A 21938-nucleotide genomic window follows, 5' to 3' on the forward strand; every position below is an offset into this window, starting at 1 on the left:
TTGTTGGTTGTGTTTGGGTCATCCGTGATCTTCCCTTGGGCCATGATTGACACCACCTGGGCAGTGTGCGACATCAGAAGACAGGATGTACTTATCCAGAAGCCGTGTTTTCTTCCTCTTTCATCAGTCCTCCTTTCACAATAGATTTATTACGTAATCTCAGGGGGGGTTCGGTTGATGCGGGGTTACGTAATGGGGGATGTAGGTGAGGGAAACTAGGTTTGCTCCCTTGTTCTGAGTCCAGGGTGGGGGGGATGTTGAGTGGCTGGACTTTGAACAGAGGCTGGGCCGTTGCGTTTAAATTCCTTTTTCTCTCCCGAGTTTTTCTTCCCATCCGTGAAAACGGCTTTACTGTGTGGAGGGAATTTTCCAGTTACTTCCACGTTCAAAGGCTCTGGCTGGTTTACAAGAAAAACATCTGTAAAAATCAATCTGACATCTGCCGAATGCAGCCCCTCCTTTCCTAGCCATTAAAGCAGAAGTCTTCAAACTTGGCGATTTGGGGATTTCAACTCCCAGAATTCCCCAGCCAGCATAACTTACTCTCTCGTAGTCTCTTCTTAAAGTTGCCAAAGTTTGGGGACCCCTGTGTTAAAGGCTGGGGGGGGGATGTCTTCCAGGAAAATAGGCAGAAGACCACCTCACATATATCAGGTTATAGCAATAGCAATAGCAGTTAGACTTATATACCGCTTCATAGGGCTTTCAGCCCTCTCTAAGCGGTTTACAGAGTCAGCATATTGCCCCCAACAACAATCCGGGTCCTCATTTCACCCACCTCGGAAGGATGGAAGGCTGAGTCAACCTTGAGCCGGTGAGATTTGAACAGCCGAACTGCAGAACTGCAGTCAGCTGAAGTAGTCTGCAGTGCTGCATTTAACCACTGCGCCACCTCGGTTAAGCCGCCTGGAGTCCTTCGGGATTGGGCGGCATAGAAATTTTGATAATAAATAAATGATGATAAATGAATAAGGTTCCCGTCTTTTGGGGCGAAAATGTGTCGTCTTTTGCTCAACTGGAATGGTTTGGCTCAGGCCTTTTTTTGAGTTCTGCTGCCGTTTTCTTCCCAAGTTTGATGCAAAGATTTGAAAAAGACCCTTTTCCATAATGTCAGGCTAAAAAGAAAGGGAAGGAGGGGGGAAAAAAAAGCTTTTTCCAAAAACTCCTCTGTTTACGGAGGTTTGAAATGTGCGAAACCCCGTCCTGGCTTTGGAAGGAGTGATTTCATTCCGTTATCCTTGGCTCGGGGGGGCCCCTCGGAGTCGTCGTGCCAAACCCAGGCCGCCTTCTCGGCTGCGGGGAAAACATTCTCTGCGGGGTTTCGGTCTAGACAGGCCCCCCCCCCCAAAACGGCTCAGAGTCACCTGGTGATGCTAAGAAGTCAGCTGAGCTGCTTATTTGTTATTTTTTTAAAAAAAAAATTTGCAGAAGGGGAAAAAAATAAACGAAAATGTGCTGCGTGGGGATTGCACAAAGTTTTGAAATTTGTCATCGCCCCCCCCCCCCCCCCCCGAAGGCTGTGTGACATCCTGTTATGCTGCAGAAAGATGCTGAGCCAGCAAGCGGGGCCCGAATTTTGCTGAATCCGGCTCAAGGAGAGGCTGTGGGTGCCTTAGAAAGCAGCCTGATTTAAATTAATTTCTTGCCTTTTATCGTTTTTTGTAAACAAGGCAGAGAAACGTATCCCCAACACACTTTTTCTTCCTCCTGTTTTCCTTACCACAACAGCCCTGTGAGGTGGGCCAGACAGTGGGGGGGGGAGGGAATTGGCTCAGACTCACCTAGCTGGCATTCATGCCTAAAGCGGGACTACAACACCCATTGTCCGTTGGCCGATTTGAGGTTCAGCCCGATGTTCCATCACGCAAGAAAGGGTTGCTCCCAACTCGGGCATATTCGGGGCAGGAAGGCTATTGCCAGCCAGCATTAACCCAGAGCCCAAACTGGCCTGGTGGGGGTGGGGGGTGGACCAGAGGGGGACTGCAGACCTCTGCCTTGCAGGGGGAGGAAACCCCCAAAGGATCTAGTCCCCATTGTCCATGCTTGGCTGCTTTCTAGACTGGTGGACTTCAACTCCCAGAGTTCCTCATGCCTGGGGGAGTCCTGGGACTCTGAGTCCACCAGTCTTAGGCGGCTCAGCGGCTATGACACTTGGGTAGTTCAGCAGTTCGAATCAAAATACAGTAACGAGAGCTGGAAGGGACCTTGGAGGTCATCTAGTCCAGTGTTTCTCAACCTTGGCAACTTGAAGATGTCCGGACTTCAACTCCCAGAATTCCCCAGCCAGCGAATGCTGGCTGGGGAATTCTGGGAGTTGAAGTCCGGACATCTTCAAGTTGCCAAGGTTGAGAAACACTGATCTAGTCCAATCCCCTGCTCAGGGAGATCTGTACTAGCCCGTAGTACAGGTCTCCTGCATGAGGCTGGACTAGATGACCTCCAAGGTCCCTTCCAGCTCTAGTTACTGTATTTGGACACCCGTGGACTAACTAACTGGATGAATATGATCCACCCCGCCCGAGAGGGGCTTGCAATGCACGCCCCCCGCCCCCCGCCTTTCCCTCTGGGGAGGAGGGTCAACCCAGGAGGTTGCGGGCGCCCGCGGGCGCCGCTTTGCAACTCTGCACTCCGTTTCCCCCCCCTCCCATCCGCAGGGCGATTCCATTCTCCGCTCTTTCTTCCTCTCTCCCCCTTTTCCCAAAGCAAAAAACGGTCTCGTCCATCCTTGAGAGGGAGGGGATTAAAATGGGAGGGGAAAAAAAAAACCACCTCCAATCCCGATTCTGATTGGCCACCCGGAACCTTTGCTCCCCCCGCCCCCTCTCGGAGAGTGGAGGAGCCCCCTGCCCGTCCCTTACGCTGTGTTCTGTCCCTGTTCATTCGCCGCCATCGGCCCCGCCCACTTCCCGTGCGTCGGCGGCGACGTCACGCCTTTGGCGGCATATATAACGGCCGCCCCGCGCGCGCGCCACTCCCCTCCTCCTCCTCTCCAGACGAAGACATCGCGCGCGCGTGAGAGAGAGGGCAGACCGGCCGCCATGTTCAACAAGAAGACGATGGTTTTGTATTGCGGCGGCTCTCCCGGATTGGCACCGGCCACCCCTCAGTCTCCCGGCGGCGGCGGCGGCGTGGGCGTAGGAGGAGGAGGAGTAGGAAACGGCGCCGTAGGCGAAGGCGGCCTGGCTCTCCTTCCGGGCGGAATCCGAAGCGGCTGTGGGGGGCTGGGCTGGCCTCCCGCCGGCTGCGCTGAGGGGCCTCGGGCGCTGATTGGCGGAGGGCGTCGCGCGGGGCCCCTCGCGCTGATTGGGCCCCAGGAGGCGGCGGCGCGAGCGCTGATTGGCCAGGCGGCGGCGACGGCGGCGACCCCCGAAGACGAACTGGACGGCTGCGAGCCCGAGCCGGAGCTTCCCGCCGCCGCTTCCTCCTCCTCCTGCGCCTCCTCCGCCGCTTCCTCCGCCGCCGCTTCCCCCACCACGCCCGGCCCCGTCGACCCGCTGCGCCAGGTGACGCTGGAGCTGGTGGCCTCCTACTTGCGGGAAGCGGCCGACCAGGAGACCCCCAAGCAAGACGGCGGTTGCGGCGGCGGCGGCGGCGGGAAGTTCCTGCAGGGCCTGCTGGGCCGCTTCGGTCCCTGTGCCAGCGGCGAGGCGGAGACGGCGGCCCGGGCCCTGGAGACGTTGCGGAGGGTCTGCGACGACATCCGGGAGAAGCACCAGCTGGCCTTCCAAGGTGGGCCGACAACCCCCCCCCCCGCCTACTGCATTGGTGCTCCTGATGGGCTTTGTAGTCCTACCCCCCCCTCGCAGGGAAGGATGGGATTCGGGCTATGCGTGTGTGTGCAAATATTGAGGAAAAAAACTGCAATGCAAACAGAATTAGTAGTTGGTCTAGTAATCCCCCCCTCCCATTCCAAGGTGGGCCGACAACCCCCCCCCCACTGCATTGGTGCTCCTGATGGGCTTTGTAGTCCTCTCCTCCCCTCCCTCGCAGGGAAGGATGGGATTCGGGCTATGTGTGTGTGCAAATATTGAGGGAACAACGGCAATGCAAACAGAATTATTAGTTGGTCTAGTACAGTGTTTCCCAACCTTGGCGACTTTCAGTCCTGTGGACTTCAACTCCCAGAATTCCCCCAGCCAGCTATGCTGGCTGGGGGATTCTGGGAGTTGAAGTCCACAGGACTGAAAGTTGCCAAGGTTGGGAAACACTGGTCTAGTAATCCACCCACCCACCCATTCCCCCCCAAAAGGGACAGCAAGCCGGAGATGGGATTTGGGGAGGGGGGGTGAACATATTGATAAAAGTGCCACGCATCCAGAGAAGTTGGCCTAGTCAGCCCCCATCCCTGTCTGGGAAGACGTCATGGGGAATCTCCAGCTGGCCTTCCAAGGTGGGCTTAGTTTAGTTTAGTTTTCCCTTTATTTGTATGCCGCCCTTTTCCCTGGGGGGACTCAGGGCGGCTCACAGTTCAAAAAGGGGGTGGGGGGGGAAGGACAAACAATATTCCAACATGAAGACAATACAACATATTAAAAAGAGAGCACAACAGTCAATCCTTTCCTTCCCCCTGCTGCATTGGTGCTCCTGATGGGGTTTGTAGTCCCAGAGGGGCTTCCCCCCACCCCTCGCAGGGAAGGAGTGGATGGAATGTGGGCTGTGTCTTGTGTGCAAATATTAAACTGCAATATAAACAGAAAGTTGGTCTAGTTAGCTTCCTCAAAGGGCAGCAAATATTGAGACACTGCAATGCAAACAGAAGGTTGGTCTAGTAAACCCTCCCCCTTCTCCCCCCTTTCCCCACCGAAAGGGACAAGCAAGGATTGGGGATGAAATTTGGGGTGCAAATATTGAGAAAGTGCCATGCATCCAGGGGGTTTGTCTAGTTAGCCCCACCCTGAAAAAGCATGGGATTGCAAAGGTGCACATATTTAACTGCAATATAAATGGAAAACTTGTCTAGTTAGTCCCGTCCCCCCCCCCCAAAAGGGCAGCAGGCAGGGAAGCTTAGGGAGGGGTGCAAATATTAAGAAATTGCAGTGCATCCTGCTGAAAAGGCTGCAAGCAAGGGAGGATCGAGATGATGCAAGATATGCAGGAAGGGATGTAAAATATACTCTTTTTTTGTTACATTCAGGGGTTCCCCTTTGGGGGAGGCCACCCTGGTAGCTGGGAGGCTGTGTGTGGCCTGGGGCTGCTGCAGGCCAGCCTGGCTTCTCTCTTTCCTTCTCTGTCCCTCCCCCTCCCCTTGTTTTTGCTGCAAGCAGTCATTGTGAAAGTATCAGCCTGCTGCAGAAAGGAAACTGCACTTTGTACTGTGGGGGGAGGAGGGGCGACCTTGCAGGCAGGCAGAGATGGGGAAAAAAAATCTCATTATAGATTAGCTTTATCAGTGGCTCGTATCCTGCTGGGCCCAGCAAGCGAAAAATAGCTCATTGTAAACAGGGTGGTGTTTAAAAAACACACACACACACACAGCAGAAGCTTCTCTAGCTAGCCAGGGTTTTTAATTCCCTTTGCTGGAGACCAAGTCATCTGTGCTTTGCCTTTGGGGTGATTTTAGTGAAGTGTTTGAAGTTTGGCAGCTTTTGAGTTTTCTTGATAAATGGGATGGATGGTTGCCGATGAGTTTCCAGGGTGATGTACGAGTGGGCAGCATCCTGGGCCATGACAGGCAGACACAGAACAGGCAGAGGGCTGGTCTCTACCCCTACAGCACAATAGTATTTGGCTGATTCATTGAATACTCTGGTAACCAATTTCATTGGCACCTGCTTCCCAGGAGGCTTAAAGTCTTCTGAATAATCCACTGTACCACAGGGACTCTCCTCACCTGTATTCAAACTTCCTGAAGCTTTGAGAGATCGACTGGGGAATCCAGTTCTGCTTTAGCCTCTTACGTGGCACCATTTTGCAAGCTGAACTACAACTACAATACTCCTTTGCTTGGGACATCACTACACAAAATTACTGTTTCCTTTTAGTTCTAGTTGCTATATGGGTGAACTGTATCAGCGCTGACCATGTTTCTGGGGGGCTTTCCCCCCCCCTCCCCTGGAAAAAAAAACAGAGTTTGTTTTCGATATGTTTTTTTTCCCCTCTTTGACCTTTTGGTGGCACTTTGCCTAAAGCTCTTCCTTCCCTCCTTCATCCAGGAATGCTGAGGAAAGTGCAGATCGACAAAGCTGACGACTTGAAGGTTATGTCAGAAGTTGCAACGCAGGTTTTCAACGACGGCATAACAAACTGGGGGCGGATTGTGACTCTCATTTCTTTTGGTGCCTTTGTGGCCAAACACTTGAAGAGCATAAATCAGGAAAGCGGCATCAACACTTTGGCGGAGATTATCACGGAGGTGCTGGTGACGGAGAAGAGAGAGTGGCTGCTTCATCACAACGGCTGGGTGAGTAAGATTCCTGGCCTTTGGGTGGTTCCCTTCCTCCTTCTTCCTCCTTACGACGGACAGGGAGGGCGGGGGAGGAAACTTCAGCTGCGCTAGTTGTCCAGACACAAAAATCCTGCTTAAAAAAACTGGATTATGGGGTGTGCCTCATCAAAACAGGAGCTGGTGTTGTTTGACACGTAGAGGCAGTGATTGCATGACCAACTTCCCTGTCCCCCCCAAGAGGCTTTCTAGAGGAGGGGCTCCTGGGGTTTATGGAAGGCTTAAGTTCTCCTCTGAAGGGGTTTGAAATAAGAGGTCACATTCGATGGGAATTCCAGTTAATTCGCTCCTCTCTTCAGGCGAGACCCGCTTTGCTTGCTTTCCGTGGTTTCCTGAAGCTGCCCGGTGCTGCTGTTGCCTGTCTCAAAGCCATTAACGGTACCATTCTTTCTTTTAGGAGGGCTTTGTTAAATTCTTCCATGTAGAGGACCTGGAAGGCAGCATCAGAAACATTCTGGTGGCTTTTGCGGGCGTGGCTGGCCTAGGAGCGAGCTTGGCTTACTTGATCCGGTGAACCAAAAAAAGGGGGGGGCTCAACCGAGTGGAGCTTAGCTTGGACTCCTGCTGTGAGTAGAAAACTGAGCTGTTCTCCTCTTGCCAAGCGGGACGGCTGGAATTCCCCAAGAAGGACCTCCTATGAACTGTCCCGGGATAGAAGGCAGCCCAGGAAGGAGGTCTTACAAACGGAAGCCGCTTTTGCCAAGGGAAGAAACGTGGGGGACTCTTGCTTCACTCACACGAAGCTAGAAGGACTGTGCAGGAGGAGGAGGAGGAGGTGCGCTTGGACTGGCCAGGAGGAGAGACAGTTGGCTGCACTGAGCAGTGAGTGATCTGTTTGCACAGGGCGACAATCGCGCCCCTTCCGCCTTGGAGAATACCGCTGGGGCTGAAGTACGAGAGGGGTGTTTGGGCCCCCTAAGCACTTCCTGGTCATCTCTGGGAAATGCCTTGAACTGTTTGGCAGACGCAGGCAACGCGTTTATTGCCCCATCGCTAAGAGAAAAGGTGTCCTTTCAGCCGCTCATCATCATCAACACATCGTATTCTAAAGGGCTGGCTGTTATTTTTTTCCCTCCATTTTTTCATCTTTCTTTCCACTGCCCTCCTTTTGAAAGCGTTACACTGCCATTAAGCGCCTCCCCCACCCACCCCTTTACACACTTAGCTGCTCCCTGCAGTGGAGCTCAGCCCGCAACCGTGATAAACTTCACCTGGGACCGACGAAGCCTGCAGAATGCGTTCACCCTTGAAGCAGCTTTTTATCTTTTGAGAACGATTGTGAAGAGGTTTTGGTTTTTTTCTTAAAACGTGATCAGTTTGGATTTGATTGGACTCTGATTGGTTTCCACACACAGCCCCATCTGCATATCCTGGGCATTTCAGAAAACCCTCCTCATCCAAGTCAACAAGTTTATCCATGTGACTGTACTGGACAGCTTAAGACTCCTCCTTTCCTTCCTCCCTCTTGGGAAGAAAAAGGAGCCCTTTGGGGTTTTCCATTGCTCTGCTTTACTTCTTTTTTTTTTGATGCCCGCGTTGATCTTAAAGGATGCTTTTTTTTTAAAAAAGAGCTAAACTTGCACATGAATGTCATTTATCCTGTAAGAAAGCAAAATAACATGCGTGAATTAGCAGTGTGAGATCACACACACACACACACATTCTAATCTGGGCAGCTTCCTGGATGCCTGATGGCCTTTTCTAAAACCCTTGAGGATGAAACAGTTCATAAGCTGAGTTTTCTTTGATTCCCCCCCCCCCTTTTATTCAGGAGAATGGCTTCAGTTCACAGGAGCAGGAGTTTTAATTTACAGTCTAGAATTGCTTTTAGTTTTCCCTGCGCATCAGTCTAGGCCAGGAGTATTCAACCATAGCCACTTTAATAACCGTAGGACTTCAAATACCTGGGGGATTCTGGGAGTTGAAGTCCACAAGTCTTAAAGTGGCCAGGGTTTTGGACACCCCTCTTGGCGAGGTGCTGGAAAATCTGCTTTGTTTACATAAACCGTCTTAATAAAAAAAAACCTTCAGTGATTCTCGCCAGGTGAGGAGGCCTTTCTGTTAATACAGAAACCCGAAGTGTTTGTTTTCGTTTTTGTGGCTGAATGATCGCCCCTTGTTCTTCCTTTCCTCCCCCTTTAATGTTGCCAGGCGGATTCGTTGGTAGACCAGGCTTAAAACCTAGGCCTGGCTTCCCTTCGGTGGGGATGGAGAGGCAGGGCTGGAGATGCGCTCTTAAGAATAGAAGTAGCCAGCTTTGGGGATATGGAACGAAGCCTTCTTTCTTCATTCAGGGTGGTCTAAATTCTGGCTAGGGTCCGACCTGCGACTTGCACCTCATTGTTTCCAAACGGCTGTTCTGCGAGCACTTGAAGCTGGTTAAAAAGGCAATGGCAGGGATGTGCAAGGAAATTAACAACATTCCACACAAGTTCAGCTGCCCCCTTTTGTTTGCCCCAGAAATGTGGCTGAGGAAGAAAAACTCAAAAGAGTTTTTCTAGGGAAGTATTTTACATAGGGAAATAACAGAACCAGCCTATTGCAATGCCTTGTGGGGGGGTTTAATGGCAGAGTATGCAAAGTCCCCTCCCTTTCCTTAGAAATATGCAAAATGGCACTTCTCCAAAGCTCTGTTTACAAATGCTGGTGCCCTGCGAGTGTGTGTGTGTGTGTCTCAACTGGGGTTTTCTTGTCCAACCAAACAGGCAGTGCCGGAGTTTCCCCATTTTCACACGATTGCAAGGGAGACCTGCAATGGTGTTGGCCTGTCCTCTCCCCTCCTGTCTGACCCCATTTTGACTCGAACCCCAGTATCTGTGAATGTCTCTCTGGTGAGAACCCAGAGGGAACCTGTTCTATTTTAATAAGGACCCTGAGCCTGTGGTTCCTTCTGGCAGATCAGGAGAAGCCGTCCCAAACCACGGGAGTTCTCTTGTCACCCCCCACTTGGCTGCTGGGCTACTGGGTTAACTTCTCTTTTTGTGATAGGGAAGAGTTGCAGGTAGAGAAAGCCAGAGAGAGGTTTATTCTGAAATCCTTGACCTCAATAAACTCAATAAATAGCCAGCAACATGGAGGCCTTACTAATTCGTACCCTGCCTGCCCACATTCCTCCCAGGCAGAATCGCTGTTTTGCAACGTAGCAACCGAGTGTTTAATATATGTGCTTGAATGTTCCTCTGAATTAAATTAATTTAACCCTTCAAGTTGTTGGTAATGTTATATATATATATATAGGGCAGGCTTCCCCTGTCTCCTTAGAACGTCCTGCTTTGATGAAGCAGAGGAATGTATTTGTCTGAATATCGCAAATGTTCTTTTGGGAATTGGCCATAAAAAGTTCACGTATTGGTAGATTCTTAAATCCAGTCAGGTTCTTTGAAGTATTCCACACGCACACAGCCCACTTCCCCTCCAGCTTGTACTGCTCCTTGGTGTAACTGACAGACCCCGGTGCCTTTTCCTTTACTCTGATATTTATAAATTTGTCAGTTTTGCAATAAGTAGATGGGTGTTCTGGAAATGACTGATGGGTGTGATGCGGTGACGTTTTTTTGGGCAAAGGTCATATATACTTCCAGCAAAGCAGATGGCAGAATTGCCAGTCCCTAGGGAGGATGCAAATTGGTTCAGCTTTTAGGCAAAAAAAAATAAAAGATTGCTTGCTCTGCAGCTCAGAAAGATTTACCTGGAGCGATCAAGGGCGGCATTCACCCTCACGAATAGGAGGAAACCAGATTAAGGAACTCCAGCAGCACCGACACCATAACCATTTCCCCTTTCTGCTTTTTCATGGGCTCACACGCCCAGTTCACTGCGGAAGAGTCAGCTCTCAAGGTCTAAATGGAAAGGAGAGGGGTGGAAAAAACCCCCACTTCAATGGCAGTCAGCAAAACCGAAGGGGGAAGGACTGATGTGTTGTTTTAGGACGAGGGGAAAAATGTTAAAACTTCAGAAAGAACAAATCATTCAGGACCAGCTGCAGTAAAGCCAAACTGCTTTCGAATGAGACTTCAATGATTTGGTGACACAGGGCAAAGTGAGTCACTGAAGAAGACAACCAGCAATTGATTGTTGAAAACATTGTTAGCCCCCCAAAGAATCTGAACAATATTTTCTGTTTCATAAACCGGTCCCTGAACGGAGGTTTGCTGTTAAAATACCCACCCTCCCTCCTTAATCTCTGAAAATGAAGTTTAATTAAGTGTTGTTGTTGTTGTTAACTTCACAGGTTCCTTTTTTCCTCTCCCCACAATTTAATTAAAGCCGATGAAAATTGGGGCTTGGGCACTAATGAAATCAACCTGCTTAAAATCCCCACTTCTCTGGATTTCCTAGAGCAGATCCGAAATAGAGAGACGGGGTGGAGCCAGTGTTGTTTATCCTGATGAATTCCCATTCCTTTTATTGGGGAAAACACATGGTTTGGGGGTGGGTGGGGAGGCTGGCTCCTTTGTCGAAGCTCTCTGGGAACCATGTGGGTGGCCTCTTCCATTTCCTGGGCTCTGGTCCCAAAACCTCCAGCAATGCCCTTGTTAGAATTGTTCTCGAAAGCGAGGGCGATAATGATAATGAACTTAGAAAACCCGTGTTGTTGTTTTGTAATGGAAAGCTGTGAAACTCCACTTCCTGGCCCCTCTGGCTTTTAAGAGCTCCCATGGTGGGGAGGGTCTGAAACCCCAGCAGATGGCTGAGCCCAGCCTTCTTCTGTCTGAAGCCCAGGCTGTTTCTCCCCCCCCCCCCATTTCCCTTTCTTGCCCCCTTGATCCGGGGTTCGAGACAATTCATAAAGGATCCCCCTGTCTTTTCCATGGCGGCTTTAGCACAGCTGCTTTCTACTTTTCTGTTCCTGAAAGGCACGGAGGGAGGGGAAAAACACCCCCCCCTCCCAATAGCTGGGCAAATGTTTAAGGCCATTCTTGTCTGGTGAAGTCATCGCTGGTGGCTTTTCCTGTAATAAGAGGCCTTGCAAATAAATAAATGAAAGAGAAGCTTTTATCCCAGGGAAGGGAAAGGAAAAGGGGGGGGGGCAGTCAGCCAGTCCTCCAGCACAGCTGCCTCCAGAGTGGGAAACCTCCCTGCTGGAATCGGTTCCCCCCCCCCTTAGCTTTAGTCTGGGTTAGGATTTCCAGGTGGGATTCATTATTCCTTACCTCCCCCCCCCCCTTTCCCCGAAACTTTAATCCAGCATTCGATTTGTTTTGAGGATTGCTGATTGGCATGTTTTTATTTTAGCAAGTCCCCCCTGCTTTCTTTCTGATAGCAGAAGTCAAAAGCAGAAATGGGGCCTGTGTTGGCCAGCTGTTTCGGGGAACTGGCCTTCCAGATCTAGCAGACTCCATTGTCAAATGGTGGAAGTTTATCTGCTCGAAGTTCCTCTCCCAAGAGCCATTCAGAAGGAGCCGTGCTAATTCATCCCTCTGTGTGTGTGTGTGTTTGCCAGTTCCTCCTTTGCTCTTCCTCTGCAGTATCCTTTTTTGCATCATCCTACAGCCCCGCTTCCTCGGCTAGTCGCACAGTTCACAAAATCCTCACTGACCAGCCACAAGGGCTGTTGCCTTCCCCTAAGGTGCCAAGTTCACAAATGGCGCATGGGGTGAAGCACCAGGCCCCAAAAGTTATAACCTGTCATGATTTGGTAGTTTCCCCCCACCCTGAGCTTCCAGCAATGTTCGCCCTTTTCTTTGCCTACTGGGACAGAAGTAAAGAAAACAGTTGGCTTTTTCTCCTTCTGTCTGGCTCCTAGCTGGAAGTTGCCAGCAGCGTCCAGATGTTTTGTAGGGCAAATGTTCTTTGAGGGCGGGGTGGGTGGGTGGTTTCCTTTCCAGGAAGCGATGAGTAAGCTCCCCCTGTGACTTCTAAGCCTTTTCCCAAATAGCGAAGCGATTAGGATGTGACCTTCAGCTGCCTTTGCATTCTTAGAGATAAGAACTCTTCACTGAGTGACCCGTCACGTCTTTAAAAGGAAAAAAAAAAAAACCAGCCCAGAAAGTCTGACTGAGCCTTTGAAGGTTTGCAAAAGGGTCTTGTGGGCAGAGACCCCATTCTTCAATCCTATTTAAGTCTCAAAAGAGAAGATGCTTTGGGTGGCCCCGAAATCTGTTTTTCTGTTTATAATTAACAGGCAGGACTTGCTGGGAGGTTGGGAAATGAATCTTGGCTGTTTTCTTGGAGTTGTGCTGCTGCTTTTCCTGTGCTGCTGCTTTTCCGGTGACCGGGGGCTTCCACTGCCTCCCACCGCATCCCTTCCCCAAACTTTCAATATGGTCAGATCCTGACAGCTTCCTCTGGTTTTTTTTTAAATCTTCCTTGGAAATCTGCACATCTGTTTAAGAAGTTCCTGAAAGCAACTTACTTTCTTCTTTCTTTTTCTTTCGAGACCTGGGATCTCCTTGTCGCCGGATCCTTCATCCAAGCGATCCCATGTGGGGGGCAGGATCCCCAGGGAGAGATAATTCAGGGCAACCGATGGATCCAATGAAGGAAATCGATGAGCAGAATCTATTCTCTGCTTAAACCATATGTGAGCCATCTTTGGCTGACAGGAAGCCATAAAAACAGCCTTTATCAGCCACCTTGGGCCATTCCTGTGGCCTTGCCCTGTGTCCTTTCCACATATCCCCAATATCATGTCATAAATTCATAAAAAGTTTTCACAGTTGACCGGGGGCAAAGTGCCCCGGGGTGAGCCCAGTCCAGTTGCCTTTATCACCAGAAGTGATATTTGAACTTTGCTGAGAACCGAAACTCTCCTCTCTTGGTCCCTCCCAAACATAGCTTGAAAAGACGCCAAGTTTTGGATTCATTCTCCTCTGAGAGAGAGAGAAATAAAACTTCTTTTATAGTGGTTATTTTAGTGTTTCTTCCCACGGAGAAAAAAGTTTTCCTTCCTTGAGCAAACTGATTCTTCCTGATCTGAGACTGGACGGAAGAATTTGCAATTATCCGGGGTTAAAGTCCTTGCTGAACAAGCAGTCTTTTGTCTGGTTGTTTTCTTTCTATTTTGCTTTTGAAATTGGAGACGGGGGGGGGGAAGGCAGTGCGGGCCCATGAAGTTCTGATAGGGTTATCTATGCACCTTGTCCTTGAATCGCAAAGGCCCCCGCAGTTTCCTTGTTGTGTATTTCCCTTTAGTGGGAAAAAATCTGAAAACGGCTGTGAAACTCTTACAAGGAGATGGGATTTTCTCCGCAAAGATGAGGGGGAGGAAAGCCGTTTTAGACCACATTTTTGCCACTGTTCGGGTCTGTTCGGAGGGGACATTAGTCTGAATTCTAAGAAATGAACTCCCAACGCATCTGAATTTAAAGAAAAAAAACATCTCCGCAGAATGAAGCCGGAGGATAAAACTGTTTTGTGTTTATGCGTTTAAAAAACAAGAACACGTCATTCCACAATCGCGCATTAAATCCCTTTTAATTCACAGAAAGTTGTTTTGTGTCAGACGGAGTCCGCTTTCAACCTCTGTAGAGAAAGCCTGAAAAACTTAAGGAGAATTTAGTTGGGCTACTTAAATACTGGGATGAAAGGCTGGCAATTGCGATGTTTTAATAGGCTCCAAATTGACACCTAACCCCGACTGAAAGGTCCCTTAGCACAGGAGGTCCTTGGCTCATCTCTGCCCATCCTTTCCATGTCTCCCACCGAGTGGGAGTTGGCCAAATAAGGACAAGAGTGGTGATGTGGGAGGCAGATAGTAATTTACAAAACTCCCGCAAGCATCCTAGGGATTGTAGCAACTACGAGTGGGCCTGGCCGAGGAGCCACTCTTCTCCAGGCCGGTTGTCGAGATCGGACTTGTTTTGTTTGATGCAATTAAAAAAAAAGATGGCGCCCTTCATGGTCTTCGTCCCCCATGGGGTTGAACAGAACGTCGTTCCTTCTGGAATCGGACGGTTAGTTTGAACGAATCAACTTCTCGGCTTTTCCTCGAATTTACAGGAATTAGGAGGACGCCTTTTTCTTAGAAGTTTTCAGGCAACATGGGAAGACAACAACACGGGGAACCCTCTCAAGGAAGCTTATCAGTCAGACCCAGGAGGCCCCTGCTAGGGAGAGGGGAGAGGACCCGGCCACATTGCGGGCACCGTGACGCTGCAGGAAACTCGCCGGCGGCTCAAGATGGCAACGGTTTGGAGTGCTCAAAAAGTGTGAACGGGGCACAGTTGCCATGATCGTTCCTTGCCATCACCCGGCCAGAGGTCAGGAGGAGCCGAGCTCTCCAAAAGGGGCAGCCCCCCCCAGAATGCAAAGAAAGGTCGGGGTGGCAGAGAACCATACGCTTTGCCCCACGCCCGGGATTGGCCCTGAGTCAGCAGGGGTGCGAAGGTTCCCTGCCTCCATTACATCCAGGGCAAAACTTGAGTTTTCACACCTATTCCCCCCACCCCCCCTTTCTAGCCCTCTTGTTTCCTGTGATTCAGGAAATGCGACGTTTCAAAAGTTCCCAGCTTGGTTACACTTCCTGCTCCCCCGAGTGGGTTTTTTTTCCCTCAGTTTCATGCGAGTTTCTTCCCCGCTTTGGCTCCCATGACGGGCGTTGGGAGAGAGGTGCAAAAAAAAACCGGGCGAGTTTTTTCCCCGTGAACCGAAAGAGTGGAGTTTTTTATTTCTCGGAAAGGCGAAGATGCTGAAACCAGGTTTCAGTTGTGGGTCCGAGGGAGCCGAGCCTGCTTTTGTGCTTCCCTGCCATCTGTTCTCCCACAGGCCCTCCCTCTGCTGCCCCACAGCTGGCTGCGTCTCGGGCAGCTGGTCCGTCTGTTTTGGCACACGGACAGGACCCGTCCGTTGGGCGCTTCCTCCTTGACGGGGGCGCGGCGGGGGGGGGGGATCCATCTTTTGAAAGATGATCACTGGCTTGGACTTGTCCATGCAGAGAGAGCAAGTGCGTTTGTGTGTGTGTGTGTGTGTGTTTGTCTTGCTTAATCGGCCAATAATTCTGCATGACGGAAACCCTGGGTGCCTAGAATATAAACACAGCTGGTCCTTGACTTACAACCGTTTGAAGTTAACAACAGCACTGGAAGAAGCGAATTCGGTTTTTCACACTTAACCATCTCCATGTTCAAAATTTGGATGTTTGGCAACTGCTTCGTATTTGTGACAGTTGCAAGAGTGTCCCCTTTCTGCGACCTTTTGACAACCAAGTGGGGAAGGCAGATTCACTTAACAACGCTGTTACCAGCTTAACGGCCGCGGTGATTCCCTTAACAACCGCAGCAAGGAAGTTCTCAACGGGGGGACGGAACTCACTTAATGAATGTTTCCCTTAGCAGCAGCAATTCTGAGCTCAATGGCGGTCGTAAGTCGTATACCTGTAATATACATGAACCAAAATGGGGAGAAGACCCCTTGAAAGTGGATAATGTGCTTAAAACCTCCCTTTGACAAAATCTGTGGGTCCCCTTCCACACGCCCGTGCCCTCCATCTCCCCATCTTTTCAAATACAAGTGGCTTTCTTTCCAACCACAGCTAGGGTCACGGAGTCATGCGAGGGTGGTCTTAAAAGTTGCCAAGTCTGGGGCGGGGGAAGAGACCAAGGGGTCTTGGTCCAGGACCCCTTGCAGCCCGAGAGAGAAATGCAGTGAGGTGACGCCAGCCAGTAAAAAATTCAAGATGCCCTCGAATCGAACAATTGTGCCAGGCAGGAAAGAAGCAGCTTGCGCCGCCTTCAGCCCCAGTCCTGTTTTCACTCCACAAGCTGTGAATGGAACTGAAAATACAGCTGTGGAGACAAATTAAACTCCGGGGCTGCGATAAAAGCTGTGCCTGGCTGGGACCGGTTGCAGCCAGCCAGGTTGACCTCTGCGTGTGTGTGTGTGTGTGTGTGTGTGTGTGTGTGTGTCTGTCTGCCCACCCGGCCTGTTCAGGCATAAAATGCTCAGCCCGTCCTGGCAATTGACGCCCTCTTCCTCTGCACGTAGGCAGAAGGACCCCCCACCTCCCACTTAATGACCACGTGAGGCCTGGAATGCAACCTTGGGGTCTCCTCCCACGGCTGCCTACCTACTGAGCCTGGAGATGAATTGGGAGTGGAGTGGGGGGGTTCCTGCAAGAGTTGCTTTCCCTCCCCCTCCCAGCCAAGGACCCACATTCCTGGGGAGCGGGGTTTATTTCCTCTCTGCTGCAGGGACCCTCCTCTTAAAATGTGTTTGTTGTCTGCCTGGTTGTCTCTAAACTTTCCAAAGTTTACAGAGCAGTCATGCCTCTAATGCCTCTGTGTGTGTGTATGTGTGTGTGTGTGTTTGTGTGTGTACTTTACATCCTGTTCTCCAGAAAAGGAGCTTTTAAAGTTAAGACAAACTTCCTCCACCAAGAAGGCCCGGCTGATTTGAGACCCACAGTGTCTCAAATGGGCTTGTTTTCAAATCAATTTATTCTGTGTCGCTCGCACGCCCTTCGCTTGGATTGCCTAAGGGATCCTACGGGATTCTCATTGGCTGGCTTATCTTTGTAAATAACTTGGATTTAAACTGGTACGTTAGTCGATTTTTTTTTATTACGAGACGTTGGCGAAAGTGGGTTACTTCCTGTGCCAGCACCTCCTCTCTCTCTCTCTCTGAATCTGCTATCGTCAGTTTCCATAATCTGAAAAGTTGGGTAGAAATTGAAATGGCCATCCTCAGCCCAAACACCCCGACGTTACCCTCTCTTATTTCCTAAACCTTTATTTTTTGGGGTTTTTTTTCAGCTTCTTCCTTAAATCTCGCCCCGCCTCCCCTTCCTTCCCTAATCCGCACGGCTGTTGGGGAAGTTAACGTCTCATGCGCCAGCTGCCACAAACGTCACCTGCCCTTTGGGCCAATGGGGAGTGATTCACCGCCGCCCCACAGAACAATCTGTTTCCTCCATGCACAAATATTTGGGTTTGCTCTTGGCAATGGGAGGGAAACTCCCGCCTTCCTTTTCAAAAACACGAGAGGATCTCAGGATCCCTGTTTGTTTCTGCGGCCGTCAAGCCAGCGGTGATAACCGAAATGTGGTTGTTGGGTAGGGAACAAAACAAAGCTGGATTTAGACTGGGGAGTCCCTGCCCCGGATAATCCTTCCCCCACCCTGAATGAACCATAGCCTTTATCGAGCACTTCGTCAGCCCAGAGGTTGGCCAAGCACTCGGTTCAACCAGGTGTGGAGAAGTGGACTCAAGCACACCTGGGTACACCTGCCATCCTCCCTCCCTCTCCCTCTCTTCCTTCCTCCCTCTGTCTTGCTCTCTCTGTATCTGTCTTTCTCTGTCTCTATCTCTGTCTTTGATTGATTCTCTGTGTATCTCTCTCTGTCTCTCTCTCTTTCTCTGTATCTCTGTCTCTTTCTCTCTGTCTCTTTCTCTGTATCTCTCACTCTCTCTGTCTCTCTCTATCTCTCTCTGTCTCTTCAACTCTTCAACATGCTCAGCCAGGGACCCAGCGCAGAGGCCGGATGGGGCATTCCGTGTCCAAAGGGTGGATGGTTTCTTCTTGAGGGCCCAGAACAAATTTAGGCAATCAATTGGAGGTTGCAACTGAAGCCAATTTTTTAAAACCCCCATGGGCCTTTCCTTGCCGCACCACTCAGTTGTTCATTGTACCCAGAGCTCTGGGTTTTCTGTCTCTCTCTCAGTGGTGTGCAAGGATCCCAGCCATCGGTGGCTTATTCTACAAACCCTAGTTAAGCCAGGATTTGGAGCTCCTTGGAAGGGCTTGCTCAGGGCCTCCAGAGTTAAAAGCTGGGCCTCTCCCACAGTCGAATCGCCCTTAAAGAACCCATCTTGGGTAATCCCTATTTCTGAGTGGCCTGTCCTGCTCCTGGTTTCAAGATGCGTCCCTGTGCTGGGTCCGTCCGAGGCTGCCTCTGATCCGACGTTGGATTCCAGTCTCCCCCACGCTGAGCGGTCGCCGCGCACCGTCAGATGCTCCGTGACGAGGCACAGGAAGTCTCGCTGTGGGCGAGATAGCGGGGTTTCCGCGAAATGCCTTTGCTGCATCCGGCCCTGTTGCTGGGCAGAAAAAGCCAGGCAGCCGGCGGAGCGAAGCAGCCGCGTCCCTCTCTTGGCCAAGGAGCTCCTTCCCCTTCGGATTTTCCCGCAGGAGGAGGGTTTTTTGGAGGGGCCTGCTGTGACTCAGGAGCATGAGGACTAGGAAACTCAGCTGGCCTTGTAAACAGCACGAACTGTTCTCTCCCTTCTTGTGTTGGCCTTGCCTTGAAACTGCGCCACTGACTCCATCCCTACGTTCCTAACAAGACTTTTCAATCTGCAAGCAATTAAGCTTTTGATGGCAGGAAGCACAAGGGGCCCTTGTCCTGTGCTGAAGGAAGATTTCCTCCCCTCCCTCTTCCTTTCTTCTCCCTCTTCTCTAATCCTTCCTTCTTTCCTTTCCTCCCTTCCCCTTCCTTTCCTTCCTTCCCTCTTCCCCTTTAATCCTTTCCCTTCCTTCCCCCCTCTTCCCATCTAATCTTACCTTCCTTTCCTCCCCTCTAATCCTTCCTTCCTTCCTTCCTTCCTTCCTTCCTTCCTTCCTTCCTTCCTTCCTTCCTTCCTTCCTTCCTTCCTTCCTTCCTTCCTTCCTTCCTTCCTTCCCGCTTTCTCCTGGTGAATCTCACTCAATTCTGCTTAGTTTGGCCTTCACCCTTATTTCAGCCGCGCGGCTTAGAAAAGGGTTCCCACGTTGGTTCAGGTGGATTTTACCCCACTTTCCAAGCGAGAAGGGATGGATGGCCAAGACCAAGAAACGGGAAGGCCGTTTCCTTTGAATCCTGCTTTGTCTTTCTCCCCTCTTGGGGGGGGGGGGGCTGGGGTTCCGGTTGAAGAGGATTCCGGACCTCACAGAGGATAAGGGCCCAATGTCCTCTGAGCCTGACTGCCACAGTGCTCTGTCTGTGGGGCTTTCCTTGATGGCTTAATTTCTGCTTGAGCAACGATAGGTCGGAGTTTATAACTTTCAGGCCGGACGTGCTGCCTGGACAAAGACATCAAATCAGTGTGTGTGTGTGTGTGTGTGTGTGTGTGTGTGTGTGTGTGTGTGTGTGCTTGCAATGGGCCATCTTCCATCCATCCTTCTGTAGCCTCCCCCCCACAAAAGAATATAGAGAAGGGCAGACGATGATCTGATCATCTTTGGGGAGAGTCTTCCCTTTCACCCAATAAAGATCAAGTTTCTAGCTCCCATTGTCCATAGGATATCTTGAGTGCCACTCCCCATTTTATTTTATTTTATTTTTGTTATTTTTGTAATCGCATCGTGTTCTCTGGCACCGCCGTCTGAGCAACCTTGAGGGCCAAGGATTCAGGGCTGGGGACGATGTCTTGCGAGTTGCACTAAACGAACCTGTTCAGGACTTCGCTAAATCAGGTTTACACCCCCCCTGATCCTGGTTAGCAGACTCTCCCCCCCCCACTCCCTCCCTCTCTCGCCCCAGTAGGTCTGGCGGCGCTCATTCCTAGCATTTTTCTCTGCTTGGTTGTTCGCAAGGCGGCTAAAAAAAGCCCCATTGTTCTTGCCAAGCCCTGGGTGATTTGCACACGTTGACCTCAATGTGGGTTAGTCAGGCTTCAGTCATCTTGTGAAGAGAACTCGTGGGGCTGAATGTGAGAAGAGGGGAGAAGGTTGCTCTGCATTTCTCAATCCTTGTACCTACAGGAACACACAGACCCTCCAGGCAGACCACCTAAACCAGTTTTGGTTTCAGTAAACAAAATTTTTGTCTGCCCCCCCTTTCCTTTTGAGTTTTGAAGAGCGGGGGGGGGGGGGTTACTCACATTCCTGGCATAGCAACCCTGAACCGTAGCTCCGTGGCGCTGCCTCTGCCGGAGATTGTGGCCATATCTACCTTTGGCAAATTGCTTTGGGCCCCAAGCTGAAATTCTGCCTAGCCAGAAGAACCACCAAGATGATTAAAAGCCTGGAGACTTAAAACGTCTGAAGAACAGAATTTGCAGACTTTGGGTGTGGCCAGCCTAGAGAAAAGGAGGACGGGACAGCAGCCTTCCTAATATTTGAGGGGCTGCCCCAAAGGGAAGGGGGTCCACTTCTTTCCCAAAGCACCTGAAGGCAGGACAAGGAGCAACGGACGGGAACCGAGCAAGGAGGGAAGCAACTTGGAATTAAGAAGGAACTTCCTGGCAGGGAGGACAATTCGCCAGTGGAACAGCTTGCCACCAGAAATTGGAGGTGCTTCATCAACTGTAGGTTTTTAAGAAGGCGTTGGACTGGATAAGATGTGTTCAATCTCTTCTGATCGATTGAAAAAAAGTTCCCAAGCCGAGTTTTGTCTGTCTCCGCACATCCCCGAGTGGGAGTGTGGGTTGGATTGGGGGGGGGGGGGGAATCCAGTATCAACAGTTGCCAAGTGAATTGTTTGAATTTCTTCTGTTTTGAATTGGTTTCCTAGGTGGAGCCTTTGCACAATGCCCCGAGATATAGCTGGCCTTGGCTTAAGGGCAGCTAAGGCAACAAAAGGGGATTTTTTTTTAAAATTACGATTTATAACGAAAGAGAAGATAGATCTCTTGATTCGGAGAAACAGAAACAAGATAACGGTGGGGAAAATAACTTTCCCTTCGATCGGCATTCTTGCGCTTTGCAGTTGGAAAGAACAAGTCGGGAATGAGCTGAGCAGCCGCCAACGGGAAACGCCCACACCGACCTATCCCTTAAGCAAGATAGACTGCTTAGGAAGCTGGAAGCTCTATTAGTTATTGTAGGATCTTCTCTTCTTCCAGCCCTTTTCGCCAATTGTTCTACACAATCCCAAGTTCTGCTTCTTGGGCACGTGCCGTCGGTCTCCGAAGCCCGATTTTTTGCAAAAGTTGCAGGAATAATTTCCAACTCATTAATTCTTCCTCGGAAAGTTGCACGCATTGGTAGTGGTGGTGGTGGAAGCAACATCCCCCATTCAAATCCCCCTTTTTCTACAAAATATCTGGGCAGGTTCCCAGTGAGGTGGCCACTGGCTTTGGGTCCTACAAACGTCAAAGGTGGGTGGGCTCTCAATGTCCGATGGACTCCCAATTCTAGGAGTTGAAGCTTACTAAAGGGGCCAGAATCACCCACTCTTGGTCCAGACGGGACAAAACCCCATTCTGATCAGCCACTCAGCTTTGCAGCCTCCGGGGGTGGGAGAGGAAAACAGCCAGTGTCTTTCTGAGCTTGCTTGGTTTCCAGAAGCGTCTTTTCTGCGTGTTGGAACTTGCCTGCTCCCCCCCACCCCACCCCGGTCCTCCAACTCGGGGTTCAGGTATCAGCCAAGCAGGAATCCAATCCCAGAGGCTTGTTTACCTTCAATCTGGCAGGCCAACCAGCCCTGACTCAGGACTCTGGAATGTATCTGCCCGGCACATAATGTCCCAAGCAGGCCTGGCTGGATCTGGATGACTTCAGCAGTCCTCTGGTCTTTTGTTCTGTTCTTTAATTCGCGTCAGCAGGAATGAAAACAGACCAGCCGTTTTTTGTTTCCCCGGGCCTGGCTGGAGTCCTCATTGGAGGCTTTCACCCAGTTTTCTTGTATAATCCATTGAGG

The 21938-nt window shown here is 50.6% G+C and overlaps 1 protein-coding gene across 1 annotated transcript; it reads left to right on the forward strand.

The window, feature by feature from the left end:
• The first annotated feature begins 2984 nt into the window (after positions 1–2984).
• On the forward strand, positions 2985–7046 carry MCL1 (MCL1 apoptosis regulator, BCL2 family member). The gene is made up of 3 exons (XM_014055774.2): positions 2985–3729; positions 6153–6400; positions 6840–7046. Exons 1-3 carry the CDS (start codon positions 3039–3041, stop codon positions 6954–6956), a joined length of 1056 nt encoding a protein of 351 aa, XP_013911249.2. The 5' UTR covers positions 2985–3038; the 3' UTR covers positions 6957–7046.
• Positions 7047–21938: the final 14892 nt, after the last annotated feature.

The sequence above is a fragment of the Thamnophis sirtalis genome, unplaced genomic scaffold (assembly GCF_051295495.1).
Source record: "Thamnophis sirtalis isolate CommonGarterSnake01/CBP01778 unplaced genomic scaffold, rThaSir2_p1.2 scaffold_2, whole genome shotgun sequence".
Lineage (NCBI taxonomy): Eukaryota > Metazoa > Chordata > Lepidosauria > Squamata > Natricidae > Thamnophis > Thamnophis sirtalis.

What these genes read in the sequence shown, in the direction of transcription:
- MCL1 (XM_014055774.2), top strand. Translation starts at nt 3,039, where the DNA reads ATGTTCAACAAGAAGACGATGGTTTTGTATTGCGGCGGCTCTCCCGGA. An exon ending in GCACCAGCTGGCCTTCCAAG is followed by an intron (nt 3,730 to 6,152) that starts GTGGGCCGACAA and finishes TCCTTCATCCAG; the next exon opens with GAATGCTGAGGAAAGTGCAG. An exon ending in TGCTTCATCACAACGGCTGG is followed by an intron (nt 6,401 to 6,839) that starts GTGAGTAAGATT and finishes TCTTTCTTTTAG; the next exon opens with GAGGGCTTTGTTAAATTCTT.